Source organism: Schistocerca piceifrons, chromosome 5 (assembly GCF_021461385.2).
Source record: "Schistocerca piceifrons isolate TAMUIC-IGC-003096 chromosome 5, iqSchPice1.1, whole genome shotgun sequence".
In the NCBI taxonomy this organism is placed as follows: domain Eukaryota; kingdom Metazoa; phylum Arthropoda; class Insecta; order Orthoptera; family Acrididae; genus Schistocerca; species Schistocerca piceifrons.
In genome coordinates, this window is record NC_060142.1 from 49,370,963 (window position 1) to 49,397,849 (window position 26,887).

The following is a 26,887-nucleotide window of genomic DNA, read 5'->3' on the forward strand; positions in this document are numbered from 1 at the left end:
CAGTTTATTTTCTGCCTTACACAAAGTCTCTAGAATGGTCCTGTATTTCACTTTATTAACTTCTGGTAGTTTTTCAGGCTTCATATAAGTAACAAATTTCCATCTCTTTCTACCATTTATACCATCCACGGAACATCCAACCAAACCCTTGAACACTAAATTTACCAAATTTGTTACTACAAGCAATATGTGTTTTTACCATCAGCTCCTGTTCCTCCGAAAACATATTGGAAGCACTGCCATCCATAGTAATTCTTTCAATACGTACCTGTTTTCTATAAATATACGTATCTGCCTTATTAGTTATGGCATCAGTATTCTTGTTACCAACAAACTCCATTACATCCTTGACACACACACACACACACACACACACACACACACACACACACAGTAGTTACGGTTACTACAAGCCACACCACAAGTTGGGAAACGGGGCCAAATTTCTAGTAGTTGACTGTCGAGTTGAGATTTTCACACACAAATGTTTTATTCATATCTTACAGATACTAACAGTACGGCAATAAACAGCCTTTTAAACACGCCGCTAACGGCAGTCAAGTAATGCATAGCAATACAACAATTTTAAAATTTCTTTTAAAAACGGCAATCAAGTCATTTATAGCAATACAATGGTTTAAATTAAAAAAAAACCAGAAGCTAAGAGTACGGCAATAACAGCCTTTCAAAACACGCCGCTAACGGCAATCAAGTAATTTATAGCAATGCAACAGTTTAAAAAAATTTAAAGAACATTAGTAAACAGGCTACTAAAGTAAATACAGAACTTTGTTAATAAGGTACGGTGAGGTAGTGAAGCTACCAACACCGCCATTCAAAGGTCTCAGCAAACACACTGTTAATGGCAATAAAGGAATGGAGGAATTTAAAAAGGTTTTTAAACAAAACTGTCGTGGAATATCATTAGAACATAACAGATATGACGGATCCGTGTAAGGCGGCCACAAGTCACCCACTCAGGGATGCTCAGGCTAGGCAGAATACTGACCAATTTAAATACGCCCGTAAACACAATTGCCACTCTCAGGCTGGTCACTGCACCGACTTTTAGCCAGCGAAAACTTGTAATAAGATGGCTTAACTTGCTGACAGAATTAGAGCTAACCTCGTGCAAGGAAACATTACACCACAGAGTCCTGAATGAGCGACCACATGATCAACCAACAAGAAGCATGAATTTACTCATAACACACGACAGAATAGCGAAACAATTAAACTGCCAAAACTACACCTCCCATCGGGCAGTAACGAGAGGAGGAGGGAAGATCACTGTCTTCAATTACACCGGTGCCGGGGACAGGAAACCCGATCGCCGGAGGCCACAAGGCAGAAGGGCCAGTGGTTACGCAAACTTATTACGTAATGATTAAACCTTCCACTAAGTTAACTTGCAATTCTGCTCGAACAGGCAGTACACGACCTCCGATGGCGAGGATCCACACATCCGACCGCGCACGCGTCGCCAACGTACCCAACACGCCACTGTCACGCGACAACACGCTCTGTCACCGGAGTTCACGTCGTATCTGCAACGTTGGCGGGTGGTGACCGCTCCTTCATGTTGGTGGCTCCTTCTCAAACTCCAGTGTTGAAGCGGAGGACTTAAAGAAGCTTGTTAACGTCCCACCAAGGTGAAATGAACAGCAACTACTCGTGGGGCGATTCTGTACACAACCAACCCGCGAGGAGCTCTTCCGTCAACTCCACCCGCTCGTTACACACAACCGACATACATCACGTGGCGACTCGTCCGCGCTGGCGAGCCACACTGCCCTCCCGTGTCCACCAGACTCTCTCAGCGCACCCCATACTTCCGCGCCACCACGCGAAGTTACCACCGGTCAAAAGACCTCACTTCCTCCATAGCAGTTTCCCGGAAGCAAAAACGCAGGTATCGATAGCCGAGGAAAAAGACAACCAAGCAGCCACTTAATGACAGACAACATATCAAACAAACATGTCAGGGGAAGAAAAGGAGCCGGCTGAAGTAGCCGTGCGGTTCTAGGCGCTGCAGTCTGGAACCGCGAGACCATTACGGTCGCAGGTTCGAATCCTGCCTCGGGCATGGATGTGTGTGATGTCCTTAGGTTAGTTAGGTTCAACTAGTTCTAAGTTCTAGGGCACTAATGACCTCAGAAGTTGAGTCCCATAGTGCTCAGAGCCATTTGAACCATTTTTGAAGAAAAGAAAAACCAATGCAATTCAAACAAGATGTAGCACGAGTCGATACACGGCTCAACCCTGTATGTTGTAATGTGAGTTCTCATCATACATATACACTCCTGGAAATTGAAATAATAACACCGTGAATTCATTGTCCCAGGAAGGGGAAACTTTATTGACACATTCCTGGGGTCAGATACATCACATGATCACACTGACAGAACCACAGGCACATAGACACAGGCAACAGAGCATGCACAATGTCGGCGCTAGTAAAGTGTATATCCACCTTTCGCAGCAATGCAGGCTGCTATTCTCCCATGGACACGATCGTAGAGATGCTGGATGTAGTCCTGTGGAACGGCTTGCCATGCCATTTCCACCTGGCGCCTCAGTTGGACCAGCGTTCGTGCTGGACGTGCAGACCGCGTGAGACGACGCTTCATCCAGTCCCAAACATGCTCAATGGGGGACAGATCCGGAGATCTTGCTGGCCAGGGTAGTTGACTTACACCTTCTAGAGCACGTTGGGTGGCACGGGATACATGCGGACGTGCATTGTCCTGTTGGAACAGCAAGTTCCCTTGCCGGTCTAGGAATGGTAGACCGATGGGTTCGATGACGGTTTGGATGTACCGTGCACTATTCAGTGTCCCCTCGACGATCACCAGTGGTGTACGGCCAGTGTAGGAGATCGCTCCCCACACCATGATGCCGGGTGTTGGCCCTGTGTGCCTCGGTCGTATGCAGTCCTGATTGTGGCGCTCACCTGCACGGCGCCAAACACGCATACGACCATCATTGGCACCAAGGCAGAAGCAACTCTCATCGCTGAAGACGACACGTCTCCATTCGTCCCTCCATTCACGCCTGTCGCGACACCACTGGAGGCGGGCTGCACGATGTTGGGGCGTGAGCGGAAGACGGCCTAACGGTGTGCGGGACCGTAGCCCAGCTTCATGGAGACGGTTGCGAATGGTCCTCGCCGATACCCCAGGAGCAACAGTGTCCCTAATTTGCTGGGAAGTGGCGGTGCGGTCCCCTACGGCACTGCGTAGGATCCTACGGTCTTGGCGTGCATCTGTGCGTCGCTGCGGTCCGGTCCCAGGTCGACGGGCACGTGCACCTTCCGCCGACCACTGGCGACAACATCGATGTACTGTGGAGACCTCACGCCCCACGTGTTGAGCAATTCGGCGGTACGTCCACCCGGCCTCCCGCATGCCCACTATACGCCCTCGCTCAAAGTCCGTCAACTGCACATACGGTTCACGTCGACGCTGTCGCGGCATGCTACCAGTGTTAAAGACTGCGATGGAGCTCCGTATGCCACGGCAAACTGGCTGACACTGACGGCGGCGGTGCACAAATGCTGCGCAGCTAGCGCCATTCGACGGCCAACACCGCGGTTCCTGGTGTGTCCGCTGTGCCGTGCGCGTGATCATTGCTTGTACAGCCCTCTCGCAGTGTCCGGAGCAAGTATGGTGGGTCTGACACACCGGTGTCAATGTGTTCTTTTTTCCATTTCCAGGAGTGTATATATATAAAAAAGAAAATCCTCAGGATCACCCCTCCGATGTGTAAATTCTACTTCAAGTGTATTGGTGAAAAGTGTCTTCCATCCGACCAAGAAACGGAAAATTAGGCGAAAATTCCTACGTCGCCGCAATAGCCGCATTGGACGACGACCAATCACTCTCTTCCTCCTCTCAGGACATCGTAGAGAAAAAATGAATAGGATCTCTCTCGTCGCAAATACACTGAAGAGCCAAATGAAATGGTACACCTGCCTAATATCGTGTAGGTCCCCGCGAGCACGCAGAAGCGCCGCACCAAGACGTGGGATGGACTCGACTAATGTCTGAATTAGTGCTGGAGGGAGTTGACACCATGAATCCTGCAGGGCTGTCCATACATTCGTAACTGTACGACGCGGTGGAGATCTCTTCTGAACAGCACTTTACAAGGCATCCCAGATAAGCTCAATAATTTTCATGTCTGGGGAGTTTGGTGGCCAGCGGAAGTGTTTAAACCCAGAAGAGTGTTCCTGGAGCCATTCTGTAGCAATTCTGGACGTATGGGGTGCCGCACTACACTGCTGGAATGGTCCAAGTCCGTCGGAATGCACAATGGACATGAATGGATGCTGGTTATCAAACTAGATGCTTACGTACGTGTTACCTGTCAAAGTCGTATCTAGACTATATCACTCCAACTGCACACGCCCTACACCATTACAGAGCCTCCTCCAATGTGAACAGTCGCCTGCTGACATGCAGGGATCATCAATTCATGAGGTTGTCTCCATACCTGTACAAGTCCATCCGCTTGATAGAATTTGAAACGAGACTCGTCCGACTAGGGAACATGGTTCCAGTCATCAACAGTCCAAAGTCGGTGTTGACGGGCCCAGGCGAGGCGTAAAGGTTTGTGTCGTGCACTTATCAAGAGTACACGAGTGGGCTTTCGGCTCCGAAAGCCCACATCGATGATGTTTCATTGAAAAGTTCTCACGCTGACACTTGTTGACGGCCCAGCACTGAAATCTGCAGCAATTTGCGGAAGGGTTCCACTTCTGTCGCGTTGACCGATTCTCTTCAGTCGTCGTTGGTCGCGTTCTTGCAAGATGTTTTTCCGGTCGCAGCGATGTCGGAGATTTGATGCTTTACCGGGATCCTGATAGCCCCGGTACACTCGGGAAAAGGTTGTACGGGAAAATCCTCACTTCAACGCTACCTCGTAGATGCGGTATCCCATATCTCGTGCATCAACTATAATACTAGGTTCAAACTCAAATCTGGATAAACTGCCATTATAGCAGCAGTAACCGACGTAACAACGGCACGAGACACTTGTTGTCTTATATAGGCGTTGCCGGCTGCAGCGCCGGATACTGCCTGTTTACGTATCTCCTTATTTGAATATGCATGCCTATAACAGTTTGTTTGGCGCTTCAGTGTATAATATAACTTAGTTTTGTATAGGAAAGCACTTTCGCTAGAAGCCGTGGTTTTCGTGTTATTCAAGATTAACATAAAAAAGTGACCTTTAACCCTTTCGTGAGCCGTGGGAAACATGCTTCCCACTTCAATGAACTCGCTCCTAGTCCCGTGGGATTCAAAGTTCCCACCTCTGTACGGTGCTACCACCTAGGGAACAGTATACGGTACTATACTGTTCCCGCCGTTTTTGCTGTACCTTCGCGCAGAGGCATTGTATAGCTGAGTGTTGCTCTGTAGGGGTGCTGTTTGCGTGACATTTTGTGATTTTTTCCTGAAAGCTATAGTATAAAGTAAATACTTTTGATTTACCCAAATTTATGAAGGAAAACATAAAATTGGAACGAGGAGAATTCCAATTTGAAACAAAAGAAGCCATTTCTGCAGTAAAATGGATGGATGACCGGCCAGTCCTGTCCTCAATTCATGACCCATGAGAAACAGCCACAGTGAAAAGGAAAAACAAGGACGGTACTAGTACAGAGATTTCTTGTCCTGAAGTTGTGGCAGAATACAACAAAATAATGGGTGGTGTCGATACGTTTGATCAATTACGAGAAAGGTATGCTATTGGCAGACGTTCTGTAAAATGGTGGCACACAATATTTTATTTCCTGGTGGACGATGCTGCAGTGAACAGTTTTATCTTGTGGAGAATAAGTAAAAGAGAAAGTGGACAGCATGATCAGCTCACATACAGGATCCATATAGCCAGACAATTTATCGCTGGCTTCTCATCCCAAAAAAGGCGTGGACAAAAACATGTCTTTCTGGCAAAAAGGGGTAAAGTACCTGAAGATTTTCGTCATGTGGCTGTAGGGGAGCATCAACCCATTTTAGGAGAAACCTACTGGATGTGCCGTCATTGTAGTACCAAAGCTGCGGAAAAGAGCACTCGCTGTGTTTGTACATATTGTCAAATACCACTTTGCATAGACCCATGTTTCAGAAAATTTCATGGCAAGTAATTGTGAACAATCATTGTAACAAGAGAAGTAAATTTATCAAATAAATATGACATATATTGAAAAAGTTGTTTTTGTCATTTAACTCCAAGGAAGGGCGGTGGGAAGAATACTTCCCACCTTGTTGTGTGACCTTACTTTCACAGTTGGAGCAAATTTGATATTCTGTATGATAAATACACATACCTGTTAACTACTATCTGCTCTCCATTCATTAAAAATAACTGCTCAATAATTTTGCCCACGAAAGGGTTAAACCTTTTTAACCTCCACCACCACCACCACCACCAATCTACACTCACACCACACCGAGTAAGACCTCCACTGAAGACACGAGGAAGAGGATAGCTAAAGAGATCGGCTTTTAGGGAGCCCTAAGATTGCAACTGACGTACCTACGTGAGGTCCGCCACAGTGTACGGCGGCTGTTGACACTTGCTGCGCCCGCGCCGCAGGCAGAGGACCGGGCTGGCCGCCGGCTGTGCGGTAACTGCCTGCTAAGTGCCGGCGCCCTCACACCCATTCACCCATTATCTGCTGCACTCCCTCCCACCCACAGCTGGCTGCGAGGTCGCAGGGACGCGCTGCTAGTGGTGCGCCGCTGCCGTAGCCAAACGTCAGTCGGGTCACAGCTCTGCCGTCGACGTGGGCCCTCGCCGTTTTCTTCACTGTTCCGCCGCAAGAGTACTCTTGACGCGAAACGTCTACAATTTCGAAATGACTGACACAGACAGGAAACGCAGTTACGTAAATGACGTCAAAGCGATTTAATGGTTTGCTAGAGTTACGGGGTCGTTCAATAAGCAATGCAGCACATTTTAATTTGATAGAAGTTTCGTTTTATTCACGATTCCAATACATCGTATCATTCCCCACTCTTTTACACAACTGGCCACTAAAATTGCTTCACCACGAAGATGACGTGCTACAGACGCGAAATTTAACCGACAGGAAGAAGATGCTGTGATATGCAAATGATTAGCTTTTAAGAGCATTCACAGAAGGTTGGCGCCGGTGGCGACACCTACAACGCGCTGACATGAGGAAAGTTTCCAACCGATTTCTCCTACACAAACAGCAGTTGACCGGCGTTGCCTGGTGAAACGTCGTTGTGATGCCTCGTGGAAGGAGGGGAAATGCGTACCATCACGTTTCCGACTTTGATGAAGGTCGTATTGTAGCCTATCGCTATTGCGGTTTATCGTATGGCGACATTGCTGCTCGCGTTGGTCGAGATCCAATGACTGTTAGCAGAATATGGAATCGTTGGGTTCAGGGGGGTAATACGGGACGCCGTGCTGGATCCCAACGGCCTCGTATCACTAGCAGTCGAGATGACAGGAATCTTATCCGCATGGCTGTGACGGATCGTGCAGCCACGTCTCGATCCCTAAGTCAACAGCTGGGGACGTTTGCAAGACAACAACCATCTGCACGAACAGTTCGACGACGTTTGCAGCAGCATGGACTATCAGCTCGGAGACCGTGGCTGCGGTTACCCTTGACGCTGCATCACAGGCAGGAGCGCCTGCTATGGTGTAGTCGACGACGAACCTGGGTGCACGAATTGCAAAACGTCATTTTTTTCGGATGAATCCAGGTTCTGTTTACAGCATCACGATGGTCGCATCCGTGTTTGGCGACATCGCGGTGAACGCACATTGGAAGCGTGTATTCGTCATCGCCATACTGCCGTATCACCCGGCGTGATGGTATGGGGTGCCATTGGTTACATGTCTCGGTCACCTCTTGTTCCCATTGACGGCACTTTGAACAGTGGACATTACATTTCAGATGTGTTACGACCCACGGCTCTACCCTTCATTCGATCCTTGCAAAACCCTACATTTCAGCAGGATAATGCACGACCGCAAGTAGCAGGTCCTGTACGGGCCTTTCTGGATACAGAAAATGTTCGACTGCTGCCCTGGCCAGCACATTCTCCAGATCTCTCACCAATTGAAAACGTCTGGTCAATGGTGACCGAGCAACTGGTTCGTCACAATACGCCAGTCACTACTCTGGATGAACTGTGGAATCGTGTTGAAGCTGCATGGGTAGCTGTACCTGTACACGCCATCCAAGCTCTGTTTGACTCAATGCCCAGGTGTATCAAGGCCGTTATTACGGTCAGAGGTGGTTGTTCTAGGTACTGATTTCTCAGGATCTATGCACCCAAATTGCGTGAAAATGTAATCACATGTGAGTTCTAGTATAATATATTTGTCCAATGAACACCCGGTTATCATCTGCATTTCTTCTTGGAATAGCAATTTTAATGGCCAGTAGTGTAGTTGCAAAACCCTATTTTTCAATCTCCGTTCAACGCGACTGGCTTACGTCACTTCACTGGGAGGGACGCCGGAGCGAACGTCTCGCTGCATCAATAACCTCCCCATCAGGTATGTACTGCTTCCCGCAGAATACGTCGGTCATTGGGCCAAACAGATCGAAGTCGGAAGGTTCGGGATCCGGGTTGCAGGCTGTCTGAGGAAAAGCAGTCCAATGAAATGAAAATGTCGTGGAATTTTGGAAATTTGTGGCAAGTTCCTATGGGACCAAACTGCTGAGGTCATCGACCCCAAAAAATGTCTTGTGGCGAGGGCCTCCCGGCGGGTAGACCTGGTGTCCTGGTGCAAGTCTTTTGAGGTGACGCCACTTCGGCGACCTGCGCGTCGATGAGGATGAAATGAGAATGATGAAAGACGACACAAACGCCCAGTACCTGAGCGGGGAAAATCTCTAACCCATACGGGAGTAAAGTTTTGTGAGATCCACTGGGATACGCAGACTTGCGTGAAGCCTTACGTTGTCACGGGAAAGGAGAAGTTCGTTTGCATTTTTGTTGCACCACGCGGTATTAGCCGAGCGGTGTAAGGCGCTGCAGTCATGGACCGTACGGCTGCTCCCGGCGGAGGTTCGACTCCTCGCTCGGGCATGTGTGTGTGTGTGTGTTTGTCCATAGCATAATTTAGGTTAAGTAGTGTGTAAGCTTAGGGACCTCAGTAGTTAAGTCCCATAAGATTTCACACACATTTGAACATTTTTGAAAATCTTTGTGGCAACGAACACGCTGCAGTCGTTTCTTGTTTCTTGAGGGTAGCACAATATAGTTCAGAGTTGACAGTTGCACGACGAGGGAGGGCATCGAACAGAATAACCCCTTCAGAGTCTCTGAATACCGTCACCATAAGTATACTGGTTGAGGGTGTAAGTAGGCTGTTTAGGTTTTTAGGTTGGTAACGCCACGTAGTGCTCTGCATGAAAATCACTGACTGCGCTGTGTGCAGTCTGTGGCTGGTTGGACTCATTGTTGAAATATTCCCTTGTGTAGTGTTGGGCAGTTGGATGTGAACGGCGCGTAGCGTTGGGCTGTTGGAGGTGAGCCGCCAGCAGTGGTGGATGTGGTGAGAGAGAGAGAGAGAGAGAGAGAGAGAGAGAGACGCCAAGAGTTTTGAGAGGTTGCTATAAGCGGACGATCTGGACGTGTGCCCGCCAGAAAAAGGAAATATATAAAGATGGATGTCATGAATTGATAGATATATATATGATGACTTTTGAGCACTATTAAGGTAAACACATTATTTGTTCTCTATAAAAATCTTTCATTTGCTAACTATGCCTATCCGTAGTTAGTGCCTTCAGTAGTTAGAATCTTTTATTTAGCTGGCAGTATTGGCGCTCGCTGTATTACAGTAGTTCGAGTAACGAAGATTTTTCTGAGGTAAGTGATTCATGAAAGGTATAGGTTATTGCTAGTCAGGGCCATTCTTTTGTAGGGATCATTGAAAGTCAGATTGCGTTGCGCTAAAAATATTGTGTGTCAGTGAAGTGATGATCAGAATAAGTAAAGAGAAAACTGTTTGAGTACGTTGAGTTTTGCTCAGCTGTTTGAAAATCAAATAATGTTGAAGTTTACTAGCACAGTCATTCCTAATTTTTCTAAGGGAACGTTTCAAGGGTGCTGCTTTGAACTTGTTCTACGAAGGAAATGTGGTGTGGCCCCACGACATGGATTGTCGTTTTGTTTCCGGTTGTAAATGATGACCCACGCTTCATAGCCTGTTTCGTTCGACAATAAACTGTCACGATCAGCCTCCTAACGCGCATACAATTCGGCACAGATAGTTCTTCATTGTTCTTTATTGTCTTCTGTTGGGCGGTGAGGAACCCAGCGGGCACACACCTATTGTGTCAGCACCACCAACAGAGACGTCGAGTTGTGCAGTGAGGTGTTTAATTGTGATCCATCGGCCACCTCGAATGAGACAGTCCGCACGTTCCAACATTGCTGAAGTCATATCTGTTTGTGGCCGGTCGTAACACGGAAGGTCGGACAGGTTTACGTGACATTGTTACGGTGGTGACAGGCGTTTCGCCCAACGACTCACCGTGCTTTTGTTCACTGCCAGGTCTCCGTAGACATTCTGCAAGCGCATATGAATATCTGCTATGCTTTGGTTTTTCCGCCAAAATAAACTCAATGACAGTTCTCCGTTTGGAGCGCACCGCAGCTATAGACGCCACCATCTATCGGAACTTCATCAAAACTATGGCGACTCGAGCGGGGATATTCAAAGATGTTCCGTGACAAATTCCGCATTTTTTCAACCGAAACTGGACGAGAAAAAAGTGTTGCATTACTTTTCAACGCGAAACGAGTCATTTTGTTGTCTACTGACACAGTACAAGGCCGAATAGCCTACCGAACAAATCCTCTATGTCAATCCAGGCTGCTGCCTGTGTCTGTTGCAGGATCCTAAAGCATGTTTCAACCTCAAACATTAATACGTTCCCGGAAGAAAAGCAACAGCTTCTCACATAATATCAGAACAGATATAGCACAAGTTATTCCTGAGAAAAAAAGCTTTTTTTATTCGTGGTCAACATCCTGCAGACTTTGGATACAGATGAACAGGTCTTCCTAGATATCAGAAAGGGATATTAACCAACAGACGATCGTACGGATTGTCTTCATAGATACGCGAATGGCTCGCTGAATACTTGGCTGATAGGACGCAATTTACATCGACCGCGAGAAAACAACTCCACTCGAAATGTTCTGAGCACAGAAAATCGTTTTCTGTAGGGCGGAAAACTTGCCTCCTGACAGCCTTTAACAATTTTTCTGAAAGCGGTGGTTTTGAATCAGGAAACCTGCAATTAAATGCACGTCCATTATGTGGTCACGTTGTAGACACATTTATCAGTCAAGTGCGTTGACATAAAAACATCTAAAAGATCCACGTAACTATGAAAGTTAATACCGGCTGGCTTCCCGAATTTATTTGTGCATTTAAACGCTGTGCAAACTCTTCCTCAATGTTCTTCAAGTAAACTGCAATGTACAGACAGTACAATTTCGTCTAAGAAATACTATCCCCCCGATAAATACATAATGTTCGATCTGTGCCCTTAAAATCCGCAATACACTTCTACTTAACAGACTCTTACCACCACAATGGCGGCCAACCGAAAGTTCAATTTATCCTGCGACTGCAGCGCCCTCAGGGAGTCTAGTTATCTTAACAAGGTCTTTGATCTTACGATAAGTTTCAGCTGGAAGCTCTCCATCGTGTACTGTTCTCCGCATCTTCATCTGTTTGTATGTTCGTCCTCTTCTAATGTTATACAGGGTGATTCAAAAAGAATACCACAACTTTAAAAATGTGTATTTAATGAAAGAAACATAATATAACCTTCTGTTATACATCATTACAAAGAGTATTTAAAAAGGTTTTTTTTCACTCAAAAACAAGTTCAGAGATGTTCAATATGGCCCCCTCCAGACACACGAGCAATATCAACCCGATACTCCAACTCGTTCCACACTCTCTGTAGCATATCAGGCGTAACAGTTTGGATAGCTGCTGTTATTTCTCGTTTCAAATCATCAATGGTGGCTGGGAGAGGTGGCCGAAACACCATATCCTTAACATACCCACATAAGAAAAAATCGCTGGGGGTAAGATCAGGGCTTCTTGGAGGCCAGTGATGAAGTGCTCTGTCACGGGCTGCCTGGCGGCCGATCCATCGCCTCGGGTAGTTGACGTTCAGGTAGTTGCGGACAGATAAGTGCCAATGTGGTGGCGCTCTATCCTGCTGAAATATGAATTGTTGTGCTTCTTGTTCGAGCTGAGGGAACAGCCAATTCTCTAACATCTCCAGATACTGTAGTCCAGTTACAGTAGCACCTTCGAAGAAAAAGGGACCGAAAACTTTATTGGCTGAAATGGCACAGAAAACGTTCACCTTAGGCGAGTCACGTCCATACTGAGTTGTTTCCCGTTGATTCTCAGTGCACGCTGAACAACTGTCGTCGATTCACTTCTACCGTACTCAATAACACAAAAAGCTTTCTGTTGAGCGGTCGCTATCTTAGCATCAACTGACGCTGACGCCTAGTCAACAGCGCCTCAAGCAAACAAATGTACAACTAAATGAAACTTTATAGCTGCCTTAATTCGCCGACAGATAGTGCTTAGCTCTGCCTTTTGTCGTTGCAGAGTTTTAAATTCCTAAAGTTGTGGTATTCTTTTTGAATCACCCTGTACATCATTCCAATTCTCTTCCTACCTCTTCTCCTCATTCCTTCCACTTTTGCATGCATAATTCTTTATTGCAGTCAATTCCTACGCAGCATATGTCCCATCCAGGATATTTTCCACCTCTAATCACTTCAAATAATCTTTATTTCCCTGTGGAATTTCTTCATCACTTCTTCATTCCTGAGTCTGTCAGTCCACATCGCCTGAAGAATTCTTTTCCATAACCACATTTCAAAACTATCTAAACATTTTTCTTCTTTCTTTTTAACTGTCCATGTTTCATTGCTGTACAAAATATACTCTAAACTCCAGACATAACACTCAGCAATCTTTTCCTCAGCTCCATTGGAATTCTTCTAGATCAATGGTCCTCAAACATTTTTATTCGTGACACACTGTACAATGTAGCAAGTTCCCGTGGCACACTGACATTTCAGTTGGAAACATGAGGAGAGGCTAACGTACGAATCAGCAACAGCACGAGAGCCTCTGTCTGGCTTGCGCACAGCTAGCCTTCACCAATCATTTGTTTGTAGACTAGCAGTCCTAAAATCCTGACGTAGTCCGTGTTGTGGCGTATTTTGCGGCTGATTTTTAGTTACACACATGTTTGTATTGTCTTGTTAATGTGTTAATTTACGAATATGGATAAGTTTTTGATTGAAAGGAAACAAGTAGAAGACTACTCAGTGACAGAAACAAATAACAGAAGCAAAAGTGAGAACGAAACCGATTCCAGGTGTAAGTCTCTTGAAAGCAATGCAAACTACTCGAATATTTCGTAAGTCCCAAGAGAATTATTAAAATTTTGGGTTTACGTTCAGTGCACCTCAAAACTGTCTGTTAGAACGCGTCGTGTGCGGAGAAAAACAAAGATTTGAATCCATGATCCCTACTAAACTGGAAAGACATCTGAATGGCAATGATGAACACTTATCTGGGAAAGATAAGAGTTATCTTATCCGATTGATTTTCATCAGCAGAAAAGCAGGCCAAAGCTATTATATGGAGAGCAACTACTTCTCAAAAAGCAGAAGTGGCCAGTTACGAAGTTGGCAAAATAGTAGCGAAAAATGCAACTACGTATTATTGTAGAGGATGTATTTATCGCCGCATGTAACGAAATAGTAAAATAGATGTTAGGTGATGGCGCCGAGAAGGAAATATCTTTGTTTCCATTGCCAAACGATACTATTTTTCCCGGCAAATTGATGGCATGTCTTCAGAATTCCAGTGCAATGTTCATGAAAAGCTAAGCGATGGTCGTGTATTTCAACCGATATAAGTAAGAAATGACGATTACTGAGTTGGAGAAAATTTGTTGATGAGGATTAGTTTTCGTGTGTACTGAACTGTCAACGTCAGGTGGCTCAGATGTATATAATTCTTTATCAAACACCTTGGAACGAAACTGGTTGGCCTAGAGAGGGTATTTCTGTTAGCCCAGGCGGTGCACCAGCAATGGGTGGAAGATTCAGTGACTTTGTTGCAAGGTTGAATCATGATTTCCCAACAGGTAGATTTAGCACATTGCTTCATACACCGTGAGGCTCTGGTAGTGGAGACAATTCCAGCAGAACTTGGAAGTGTTTAAAATTCAATCATTAACATAGTAAATTTCGTTAAGTTTAGGGCTCTTAAGACGAGACTGCTCAAAGAGTTGTGCCACTAAGCGGGATCTCGACATGGCACGTTGGTTCTGCATACTGAGAGCTGCTAGTAGTCAAATGGTAGAGTCCTGGAAAGATGTTTTGAATTGAAGAAAGAGCCGTTAAATCTGTTTAGCACCTAAAGCAATACTTTGCAGCTCAATTAAATGAGCGGAGTGATCTTCAATTTTTCGCCACTTATATTACCTGAACGAGAGTATGCAAGAAGAAAATACGCTGACGTCAAGTGACAAACTCACTGGGTTCTTTAAAACAACTTAGAATACGGAAATCACATGTGGAAAAGAAATATCTTAAGATGTTTCCTCTTACCTTCGAGGTAGATCCACACGCTGGCGTAACTACTAACTCACTTTAAATCACTTCATGGTTCTCGAGAATAACATGGCTCAACATTTTCCCTTCATCCCTGTCGACAACTTCGACTGAGTGCGCAGCCTTATGCTATGTCTCCAGAATCCGCCACCGAGTTTCCTCTGCAGGCGGAAGAGTAGCTCTCAGAACTTCAGACAGATCGAACACAACCGAAATACACTCCTGGAAATTGAAATAAGAACACCGTGAATTCATTGTCCCAGGAAGGGGAAACTTTATTGACACATTCCTGTGGTCAGATACATCACATGATCACACTGACAGAACCACAGGCACATAGACACAGGCAACAGAGCATGCACAATGTCGGCACTAGTACAGTGTATATCCACCTTTCGCAGCAATGCAGGCTGCTATTCTCCCATGGAGACGATCGTAGATAGGCTGGATGTAGTCCTGTGGAACGGCTTGCCATGCCATTTCCACCTGGCGCTTCAGTTGGACCAGCGTTCGTGCCGGACGTGCAGACCGCGTGAGACGACGCTTCATCCAGTCCCAAACATGCTCAATGGGGGACAGATCCGGAGATCTTGCTGGCCAGGGTAGTTGACTTACACCTTCTAGAGCACGTTGGGTGGCACGGAATACATGCGGACGTGCATTGTCCTGTTGGAACAGCAAGTTCCCTTGCCGGTCTAGGAATGGTAGAACGACGGGTTCGATGACGGTTTGGATGTACCGTGCACTATTCAGTGTCCCCTCGACGATCACCAGTGGTGTACGGCCAGTGTAGGAGATCGCTCCCCACACCATGATGCCGGGTGTTGGCCCTGTGTGCCTCGGTCGTATGCAGTCCTGATTGTGGCGCTCACCTGCACGGCGCCAAACACGCATACGACCATCATTGGCACCAAGGCAGAAGCGACTCTCATCGCTGAAGACGACACGTCTCCATTCGTCCCTCCATTCACGCCTGTCGCGACACCACTGGAGGCGGGCTGCACGATGTTGGGGCGTGAGCGGAAGACGGCCTAACGGTGTGCGGGACCGTAGCCCAGCTTCATGGAGACGGTTGCGAATGGTCCTCGCCGATACCCCAGGAGCAACAGTGTCCCTAATTTGCTGGGAAGTGGCGGTGCGGTCCCCTACGGCACTGCGTAGGATCCTACGGTCTTGGCGTGCATCCGTGCGTCGCTGCGGTCCGGTCCCAGGTCGACGGGCACGTGCACCTTCCGCCGACCACTGGCGACAACATCGATGTACTGTGGAGACCTCACGCCCCACGTGTTGAGCAATTCGGCGGTACGTCCACCCGGCCTCCCGCATGCCCACTATACGCCCTCGCTCAAAGTCCGTCAACTGCACATACGGTTCACGTCGACGCTGTCGCGGCATGCTACCAGTGTTAAAGACTGCGATGGAGCTCCGTATGCCACGGCAAACTGGCTGACACTGACGGCGGCGGTGCACAAATGCTGCGCAGCTAGCGCCATTCGACGGCCAACACCGCGGTTCCTGGTGTGTCCGCTGTGCCGTGCGTGTGACCATTGCTTGTACAGCCCTCTCGCAGTGTCCGGAGCAAGCATGGTGGGTCTGACACACCGGTGTCAATGTGTTCTTTTTTCCATTTCCAGGAGTGTATGATAAACTACCACTTACCAAGTTTGGGATGTTAGCGAAGAAAGACTACCCAATAATAGCAGTCACAGCAGTTAACACAGTGTTGCACTTTTCCACCACCTATTTGTGCGAGCTGGGATTTTTAACAACATAGAAAGCAAGAAATATGAGAGACGTCTCTCAGTTGAAGAGCAAACGCGTGTGTGTCTTCAGTTCCACCATGAATTCAACTTTTGTGTAAGAAGCGATAGGCTCACGTTTCTCATTCATAGTTCAAACTGGTAAAGCGTAAACAAATAAATAACTTGTAAATAGGGTTAAGTTCTGAAATATTACTATATGCTGTGTTGTTTTTTTTAAAGAATAAATATTCTGTGACATTACTTCAATTACTTTAATTAGCAGTATCATAAACACTCAGAAGTACCGCGCCACACTTAACAAATCTCACGAATACAGGTATCGTGCCGCGGAACATCGTTGAGAAGCGCTGTTCTACATTCATGCTCATAAATTAAGGATAATTGCAGAATGTGGTGTCACACAACGAGGCACTACACAAAACTGGCGATAATAGCATAGGCACATAGGTAACACACACGACACAGATCTGTTTCCTGCGCATGAACCCCGACATCAATATAGGATATGATCACCATTCACATGTACACAGGCCGCACAACGGGTTGGCATACTCTGGATCAGGTGGTCGAGCAGCTGCTAGGGTATAGCCTCCCATTGTTGCACCAGTGCCAATCGAGCTCCCGAAGTGTCGTAGGGGTTTGAAGACGTGCAGCGATACGTCGACGAGAGCATCCCAGACGTGCTCGATGGGGTTTAGGTCTGGAGAACAGGCAGGCCACTCAATACGCCTGATGTCTTCTGTTTCAAGGTACTCCTCCACGACCTCCACGATGGCAGCTCGGTGGGGCCGTGCGTTATCATCCATCAGGAGGAAGGTGGGACCCACTGCACCCCTGAAAAGGCGGACATACTGGTGCAAAATGACGTCCCGATACACCTGATCTGTTACAGTTCCTCTGTCAAAGACATGCAGGGGTGTTCGTGCACCATTCATAATCCCACCCCACACCATCAAACCACGACCTCCATTTCAAGGACATTAAGGGGTTGGTATCTGGTTCCTGGTTCACGCCAGATGAAAACCCGGCGAGAATCACTGTTCAGACTATACCTGGACTCGTCCGTGAACATAACCTGGGATCACCATGTACTGTGTTCTTGACACCAGTCTGTCGACTGTGTGTCTGGAGACAACTGTTCCAGTGGCTGCGGTAAGGTCCCGAGCAAGGCTACCTGCAGTACTCCGTGGCCGTCTGCGGGCACTGATGGTGAGATATCTTTCTTCTTGTGGTGTTGTACACTGTGGTCATCCCGTACTGTAGCGCCTGGACACGTTTCTTGTCTTGCTGGAATCGTTGCCGTAATCTTGAGATCATACTTTGTGGCACACGGACGGCCCGTGCTACGACCTGCTGTGTTTGACCAGCCTCCAGTCGCCCTAGTATTCTACCCCTCATATCGTTATTTTCAACACACAGCCACCATTAGCACGTGAAAACGTCTGCACACTTACTCGCTGCACCGTACTCTGACATGCACCAACATACCTCTGCGTATGCGGACCGCTGCCAGCGCCACCGTGCGACGACCGCAGATCAAATACACCGCATGATCATACCCCGAGGTGATTTAAACCCGCAAACTGCCCACTAGAGTGCTGTTTCACCATGTATCAGCATTATCCTTAATTTATAGCATGAGTAGATGTACTAACTGCTTCACCTATTCAGATGCTCTCTTTCCCATAGATACCCTCCTTCTTATTTCTTCTGCGCAGCTTCCATTCCATGTCATTAAACTACCCAGGTACAGAAAAGATTACTTGTCCTACCTTGTTTACGCCTAAGAATATGTTAACTGAAGCTTCCTTCTTGCTTATTTTCATCACTTTTGTGTTCCTTATATTTATCTGCATTCCACACGCCTTGTTCCTTCTTGCAGTACTCTTCAACATCTTCTTTAGCTCCTCTTGTGACTCTGTCAGCACCGCCCGATTTTATTCCAGCGTCCAAAGCTCCACTCTTTAGCTCCAAATGACAAAATGACAGCATGTAAACTCAAATAGCAACAGTGAACTACAAATAAAAAATGGCGATCGATAAATAAACCCATTGCAATGGGAAGACCAGCATGCAAAACAAAAACTTTACGAAATTATGCATCAATCTAATAGATCCTGAAGCCAAATTTCCATGCCACAAGTTCTGTATACTACTTCACTCAATTTGGCTATTGGATTTTGTCCTAAGATTTTCATTGCCTCAGACGATATTCTGTCATAGCCCAGTGCTTTCTTTTCCCAGAGCTCCTGAATTGCTTTCTTCAGTTCCAATTTCGATACCTTAGGATCCTGGTCTTCTTCATTTTGTCCTTTCTTCTCTAATTACAAAACCATTGCATCCCCTATGGCCTTATGTATCAGTTCTTATCTCTTCCGTCTTGTCATTCCATACTCAATCACTTTTGTTTGCTATACATCTTCATTATTAACCTTCTACCTTTATAGTCCACGCCAACATTTTTTTTAAATTTCAGCTGTTACACCAGCTGACTCTACCGAAAGCCGTGCTCTAGTACATAAAGTAAATATACACCTTCATCATTTCAGTCACCCTTTCTCCAATCATTCTCAGACAACCTACAGCGTCTCTTGCTTCTTTACCGTTTCTGGAATCGAACTGATCTTCTCCAGTACTCTCCTGAATTTTCTTTTCAATTCTGCTTAGTACGACTCTCCTTATAACCTTTTGTAAACTGACTGATAAAACTAATTGTCCTATAGTCTTTGCATTCTTTTGTGTTTTACTTTGTAGGTAAAGAGACTAGAATGGTCTTAGGTATTTCGTTTGTGCATTTACGAAACATTGATGGCATTTATCATTTTTTTAAAATTACGTCCTTTAGATGGCGTCCTCCTATACGAATACATTCGTGAAATCCGCTGTGGGGATTACTCATTGATTTCTGCAACATATCAGCTGGGATACTGTGAAATGCATCCGGAATTCTCTCTTTTAACTCATCCAGGGTTCTTGGTCGAGTCGTGTAGACTTTGCTCTTGAAGTTGCCCCACAAGAAAAAAATCACAAACGGGTTAATATGGCGATCTAGGAAGCCAGGAAATGTTACCGAATCGTGAGATCACACGGCTGCCAAACAATTCTCGCACACATGCCACTGATTGCCGTGCAGCGTGTGATGTCGCTCCGTCCTGCAGAAACCAGACTTCTTGAACGTTTGGAAAGTTGTTCAATGCAGGTGTAACGAAAGGTCGTAACATCTCCACGTAACGATCGGCATTGGCAGTTGTTGTGTTTCCCTATTCATTTGCGAAAATAGGCGGTATAATATATAATATATATAACAACGAATAATATATATAATATATATAACAACGAAAATATGGGTGCCTCTGCACCCATATGATGAAAAACCACACCACACTGTCACTTTACTAGCGTGTAAAGGGCGGTCATGAACGTCATTAGGATTTGTGTTTGCCCAGTAACGGTCTTTCTGCTTATTCACATAACCTGTGAAATGAAAATATGCCTCATCTGACATCCACAACTTGTTTAGAAATTCATCGCCATTGTTTATTTTTGTTATCATTTGTTGACAGAATCCTAATAGTAACCTGTAATCGTTGTCCTTTAATTGTTGCACAATCTGTAGTTTGTACAGATAAAATTTTAAAGCAAGATGAAGGATTCTGCGAACACTCTCCCGGGACATTAAAACCACTGCTGCTTGCTTACGAATTGAACGCCGTTGGTTCCGTAAGGCAGACTCGCGTACAACATCAATGTTCGCTGGAAAACGCACACGTCCTGGTCATCCTGTTGGTTTCTTCTTGCGGGCAGATCCAGTCTCTTCAAAGTTATTGAGCCAACATTTTATCGCGTGTTTCGACAGAACGGCATCATGACGTTCTACATTATAAAAACGTCGAAACTGCCTCTGCACCGCTATAGCAAACTATCATTGTTCAGTGCTGCCATCTGCCCATGGCTGCCACTACTGATTTCGAACATTCCCGTTATTCTGCGTCACCTGTATTTCAGTGTCAAGGAATATGTCTATTATAAAAACAACAGACAGAAACAGAAATATATGCGTCTCATGTGTTTAATGTGTTTATGTTCTCTTGCTTTCAGCGGAATAAGCTACAAATATAGACAGATTCGAAAATATTTCTTCATGAATGAGTTGTAGCTTATATCGTTGAATCAGTGTGATTCGGCTGTTTTTAGATGTGTTTCACTATAATTCATGTCTATTGGTAACTTTCTAACGAACGAAACACAAAAACGTGACCACTATTGCGTTACTTGAGTAGAAAGTAATTGAAACCGAACATTCTCCGTACGACGCATGTGACTGCTTTCTAACTGCGCGTAGCGCGAGTACCGCACTAGCTCTCAAACGGTAACAACTTCGGCGCCAGAGAGTGTCGTGTCGGTATTTATTAGACTGTGGTCGTACACAACAGTCCACCCGAGAACCTCTTCGAATTCTTTGACATGGACTACATTAGGGGTTTCGTACCGCACCCATTATCCAAACAACCAGACATCAACAGTACAAGCATGGGCTTGCGGAAGAATGGAAATAAATTTAGCATGCAGCGGATTAAAACTTAGTGAAAGTGCCCTAATCAAAAAATAGGGATAAGAAACTCGTTATTAGTCGTATTGCTGGGGTTTTTGGAACAAACAATGAAAGTTGTCCATGGTCTTTCGCTCATATAGTGTTGATAATTCATTGTGCATGTTACTACTTATTGGCACATTATAGGTTAACTATCATATTGAAGTATGCTTGGATTTAATAACAGAATAAAAATATTAGTCGTACGTAAAATTCACACTATAGGCGAAACATACGAAAAATTAACAACAAATCGCAACATATTGATCATGTACAGGTTGGAATTTAAGGGGATGGGGCCTGGATAAACTGAAAGACCCAGAGGTTGCAGAGAGTTTCAGTGAGAGCATAATGGACTGAGGGAAAGAAATACAGCAGAAGAAGAATGGGTAGCTTTGAGGGATGAAATAGTGAAGGCAGCAGAGGATCAAGTAGGTAGAAAGACGAGGGCTAGTAGAAATCCTTGGGTAACAGAAGATATATTGAATTTAATTGATGAAAGGAGAAAATATAAAAATGCATTAAATGAAGCAGGCAAAAAGGAACACAAACATTTCAAAAATGAGATCGACAGGAAGTGCAAAATGGCTAAGCAGGGATGGCTAGAGGACAAATGTAAGGATATAGAGGCATATCTCACTAGGGGTAAGATAGATACGGCCTACCGGAAAATTAAAGAGATCTTTGGAGAAAAGAGATCCACTTGCATGACTATCAAGGGCTTAGATGGAAACCCAGCTCTAGGCAAAGAAGGGAAGGCAGAAAGGTGGAAGGAGTACATCGAGGGCCTTTACAAGGGCGATGTACTTGAGGACAATATTATGGAAATGGAAGAGCATGTAGATGAAGATGAAATGGGAGATATGATACTGCGTGAAGAATATGACAGAGCACTGAAAGATATAAGTCGAAACAAGACCCCGGGAGTAGACAACATTCCATTAGAACTACTGACAGCTTTGGGGGAGCCAGCGCTGACGAAACTTTACCATCTGGTGAGCAAGATATATGAGACAGGTGAAATACCCTCAGACTTCAAGAAGAATATAATAATTCCAATCCCAAAGAAAGCAGGTGTTGACAGGTGTGAAAAATTACCGCACTATCTGTTTACTAAGTCACAGCTGCAAAATACTAACACTAATTCCTTACAGACGAATGGAAAAGCTGGTAGACGCCGACCTCAGGGAATATCAGTTTGGATTCCGTAGAAATGTTGGAACACGTGAGGCAATACTGACCCTGCGACTTATCAGATTAAGGAAGGCAAACCTACGTTTCTAGCATTTGTAGATTTAGAGAAAGCTTTTGGCGATGTTTACTGAAATACTCTCTTTCAAATTCTGAAGGTGGCACGGGCAAAATACAGGGAGCGAAAGGCTACTTACAATTTGTACAGAAACCAGATGGCAGTTATAAGAGTCGCGGGGCATGAAAGGGAAGCAGTGGTTGGCCTCTCCTCGATGTTATTCAATCTGTATATTGAGCAAGCAGTAAAGGAAACAAAAGAAAAATTCGGAGTAGGTATTAAAATCCATGCAGAAGAAATAAAAACTTTGAGGTTCACCGATGACATTGTAATTCTGTTAGAGACAGCAAAGGACATGGAAGAGCAGTTGAATGGAATGGACAGTGTCTTGAAAGGAGCATATAAGATGAACATCAACAAATTCAAAACGAGGATAATGGAATGTAGTCGAATTAAGTATGGTGATGAGGAGGGAATTAGATTAGGTAATGAGACACTTAAAGTAGTAAAGGAGTTTTGCTATTTGGAGAGCAAAATAACTGATGATGGTCGAAGCAGAGAAGATATAAAATGTATACTGGCATTGGCAAGGAAAGGGTTTCTGAAGAAGAGAAATGTGTTAACATCGGGTATAGATTTAGGTGTCAGGAAGTCGTTTCTGAAAGTATTTGTGTGGAGTGTAGAAGTGTGGAAGTGAAACATGGACGATAAGTAGTTTGGACAAGAACAGAATAGAAGCTTTCAAAATGTGGTGCTAAAGAAGAATGCTGAAGATTAGATGGGTAGATCACATAACTAATGAGGAGGTATTGAATAGAATTGGAGGGAAGAGAAATTTGTGGCACAACTTGACTAGAAGAAGGGATCAGTTGGGAGGACATGTTTTGAGGGATCGAGGGATCACCAATTTAGTATAGGAGGGCAGTGTGGAGGGTAAAAATCGTAGAGGGACACTAAGAGATGAATGCACTAAGCAGATTCAGAAGGATGTAGGTTGCAGTAGGTACTGGAACATGAAGAAGCTTGCACATGATAACTATGGAGAGGTGCATAAACCAGTCTCTGGACTGAAGACCACAACAAACAACAAGGAAAGGGTTCAGATATCTAAGTTTTTATTAAAAGTAAACATGATGGAACAAGTTAACGAGGACCAACGATTTCATTTTATTTTCGTTTTTTAAACATCGTGCCGGTGTTTCCTCTTATTGCTTATGCGATCGGAAATGATTCTGGATGTACACCTCATCTTCTTCTGAGTGACCCATACTTGCAGTGAGGAGTTATGATGGCGTCTTATACCCCTAAACATTACATTTATGGAGTATTTATCCAATTTCTCGTGGATCACTTCTGGCAGATTTCTTTGCCAAATACGTCCACTCTGCAAAAACAGTTAATGTCCTAGACCTGTGAAAACATGTTAATTTCATTTGGTGTCACTTAAGTCACAGTATTAGTAACTGTGTTGGTGGCCTACTTTCCTGCTTTTCTTGTAAGAAAAAATTGTGTACAACCTTATGCCGTAATAGGTATACTTAACTGTTGGCATAAGTTCTTCCTCAAACTGTTCAAACTATTATCATTATTATACGTGCTCTACGCAAGAAAGGAGCCAATAGAAACTCATCTTCTTTTGGTGCGGTAGCACACAGAGAAAATATTTTCTATTGTTATCATTTACTGCAAAATGAATGAAGCTATATAAAGCATGGATCTGCATTGTCGCAAAGAAGTCTATAGTGACTTGGTTCTTTTAAAAGAAGGCAAAATCCAAACATTATTTACACGTACTTCTGTCGTGGCAGTAGGTTAACTAATTAGCTCATTTTCAAACACATATCACTTCAAAACATTAAACGTTTGTAAGTTTTATTACATTATATATATATATTATTATAAAACAATGTAAACTACAAGAGGCGTTCCGTAAGTAATGCAACAAGTTCTTTTCTCAGTCAGTTTAAGTTGAAAAAATGTGGAAATTGTTGTGTGACATCGTGGAATATTCCAGTTTCAGCCCCTATAGTTTCGTGAAGTTCCGATTGGTGGTGTCGCTATAAGTAGCCTTCAAAATGGCGTCTGTAACACAGGTACGTTCCAGACAGAGCTGTCATTGAATTTCTTTTGGTGGGAAACTAGAGCATCGCAGATATTCGTAGGCGCTTGCAGAATGTCCACGAAGACCTGGCAGTGAACAAAAGCACGGTGGATCGATGCCTAGGCGTGTGTCATCATCGCAACAAGGTCGCGCAAACCTGTTCCATCTCCCGAGTGCCGGACGGCCGAACACAGCTGTGACTCCTGCAAAGTTGGAACGTGCGGACACTGTGATTTGAAGTGATCGACGGATCACAATCAAACACATCGTTGCGCAAATAGACGTCTCTGCTGCTAGTGCTTACACACTCGTCCACCAATTGGGATACCCCGCTGGGTTCTTCAGCGTCTAACAGAAAACCATAAAAGGCAGCGAAGGAGCATCTGTTCGGAGTTGCTTGCGCATTACGAGGCTGATCGTGATAATTTTTTGTAAACATCGTCACAAGCGATGAAGATGGGTTCATCTCTCAGAACCGGGAACAAAACGGCAATCGATGTAGTGGCGCCAAACCACCTCTCCTCCGAAGAAACAGTTGAAAGCCGCACCCTCAGCTGGTAAAGTCATAGCGACGTTTTTCTGGGAGTCTGAAGGGGTTGTTCTGTTTGGTGTCCTCCCTCATTGTGGAACGATCAACTCGAATGTGTATTGTGCTGTAAGGGGTTCACCACCCTGCTGCAGCAAATGTAATTTCGATGCATCGCTCACGCGCTGCCTGCGACAGAATATATCTTTGCTGCAGTAGATTCGCAGATCGGAGCAGTCCCGGCAGTTGCAGTCGCTTGCTGCTACAGGGCAGTTGTAGTCTGTCGATGGTACAGCGCAGTTCATAGCCATGTGTTGCAAGGTAAATTTTATTATTTTTATTGGCATGCGCGTAGTTAAGTCACTTGTCTGAGATGTTAATATGAATTTGTTTCGATCTTTTTGTGATTCATCAGCACCAGTTGACACAGATTTGTAATATTCAGTTTTTCATATAATGGATTGCAGGATGTTGTGTACATAGTTCCACGTAGTCAGCGCGTACACAACTTCCCCACTAGAGCGCGCCCCGCTAAGCACAACAGCGCAGGCGCAGCGCTTGTCCGTCTCCGAACTACGAGATGGCGCTGCCTTAGAGACGGACCAAATTCTGCTTCCGCCGATCCGCGTATTAATATGTAACGCAGCCAATGAGATTGCTGCTAACGTAGAACCTTTTCTCCTCGCGGATCACACTCGCGCAGAGATACCTGAATGCGTGAGGTATTATAACGAGTGTACAGACCTCCAATTAGTCAGTCTGCATTTGTCCACACCAGTCTGCATTTGTCTGCACTAGTCTGCATTTGTCTGTACCAATCTATAGTCAAGTTTCAGTCTGCACCTAAGAAGATTATCACATTCCTGTACATAGCCATGAAGATAAATGTATAGACACTTTGTCAAGTATCAGAGATATGTGAGAATAAGATTAACGTACACAAGACCAAAGGAACTTCACATTGTCAAGTGTAAATAACATCCAGAACCAAGTTAAGTAATTTTATGCTTGTTATTATTTTAATAAATGTGTGGGAAAATTAATCAAGTTCTGTTTAAAGTTGGTCACCGTCATTCCGCTACTCTAAGCGTGCAAGTGGCATTTCTATTGTCTGACCTAACGGTAGAAGATAAACACGCCACGATAAGACCACGAGACATATTGCTGACACTCGCCTACTTCGTTAGAGCGACCAGTCAAATAATCTGATGGTGTGTGTACCGAAGGTCTTACAGTACGCACACCACACAGATCTTTAACAATAATGTAAAGGATTTTCAGAATATAATTTTCACCAGTCTACAAAAAGGGAAGGAATAATTTAAATAATTTAAATAAATTTAAATAAATGACTGGATCGGGACTGGTAATGACTTAAGGCAAAATTATTCCTTCGTTTTTTGTAGACTGGTAAAAATTATATTCTGAAAATCCTTTACATTATTGATAAAGATCTGCAATCCATTATATGAAAAACTGAATTATACAAATCTGTGTCAACTGGTGCTGATGAATCACAAAAAGATCGAAACAAATTCATATTAACATCTCAGACAAGTGACTTAACTACGCACATGCCAATAAAAATAATAAAATTTACCTTACAATACATGGCTATGAACTGCGCTGTACTAGTGACAGACTACAACTGCTCTGTAGCAGCGAGCAACTGCAACTGCCGAGACTGCTCTGATCTGCGGACCTATTGCAGCAAAGATATTTTATGTCGCAGGCAGCGCGTGAGCAATACATCGAAATTACATTTGCTCCAGCAGGGTGGTGAACCCCTTATATTGCTACCCGCAGGAACGCTGGAAGCATAAGGAAAAACTTCAGCGTGTTCGTTGCCACAAAAATGCAAACGTACTTCTCCTCTATGACTACATAAGGCATCACACACGTATGCGCATCCGAGAGGAGCTCACAAAACTTCATTGAACTGTTCTCCCTCATCCACACTGCAGCCCAGATCTCTT

The 26,887-nt window shown here is 44.9% G+C and overlaps 1 protein-coding gene across 1 annotated transcript in view; it reads right to left on the reverse strand.

The window, feature by feature from the left end:
* Positions 1 to 26,887, reverse strand: part of LOC124798723 — a 198,071-nt gene that overhangs the window by 90,931 nt on the left and 80,253 nt on the right. The window contains exon 2 of the mRNA XM_047262247.1: positions 6,548 to 6,642. Coding sequence (XP_047118203.1) covers positions 6,548 to 6,642 — 95 coding nt within the window. The remainder of the gene's footprint in view (positions 1 to 6,547; positions 6,643 to 26,887) is intronic.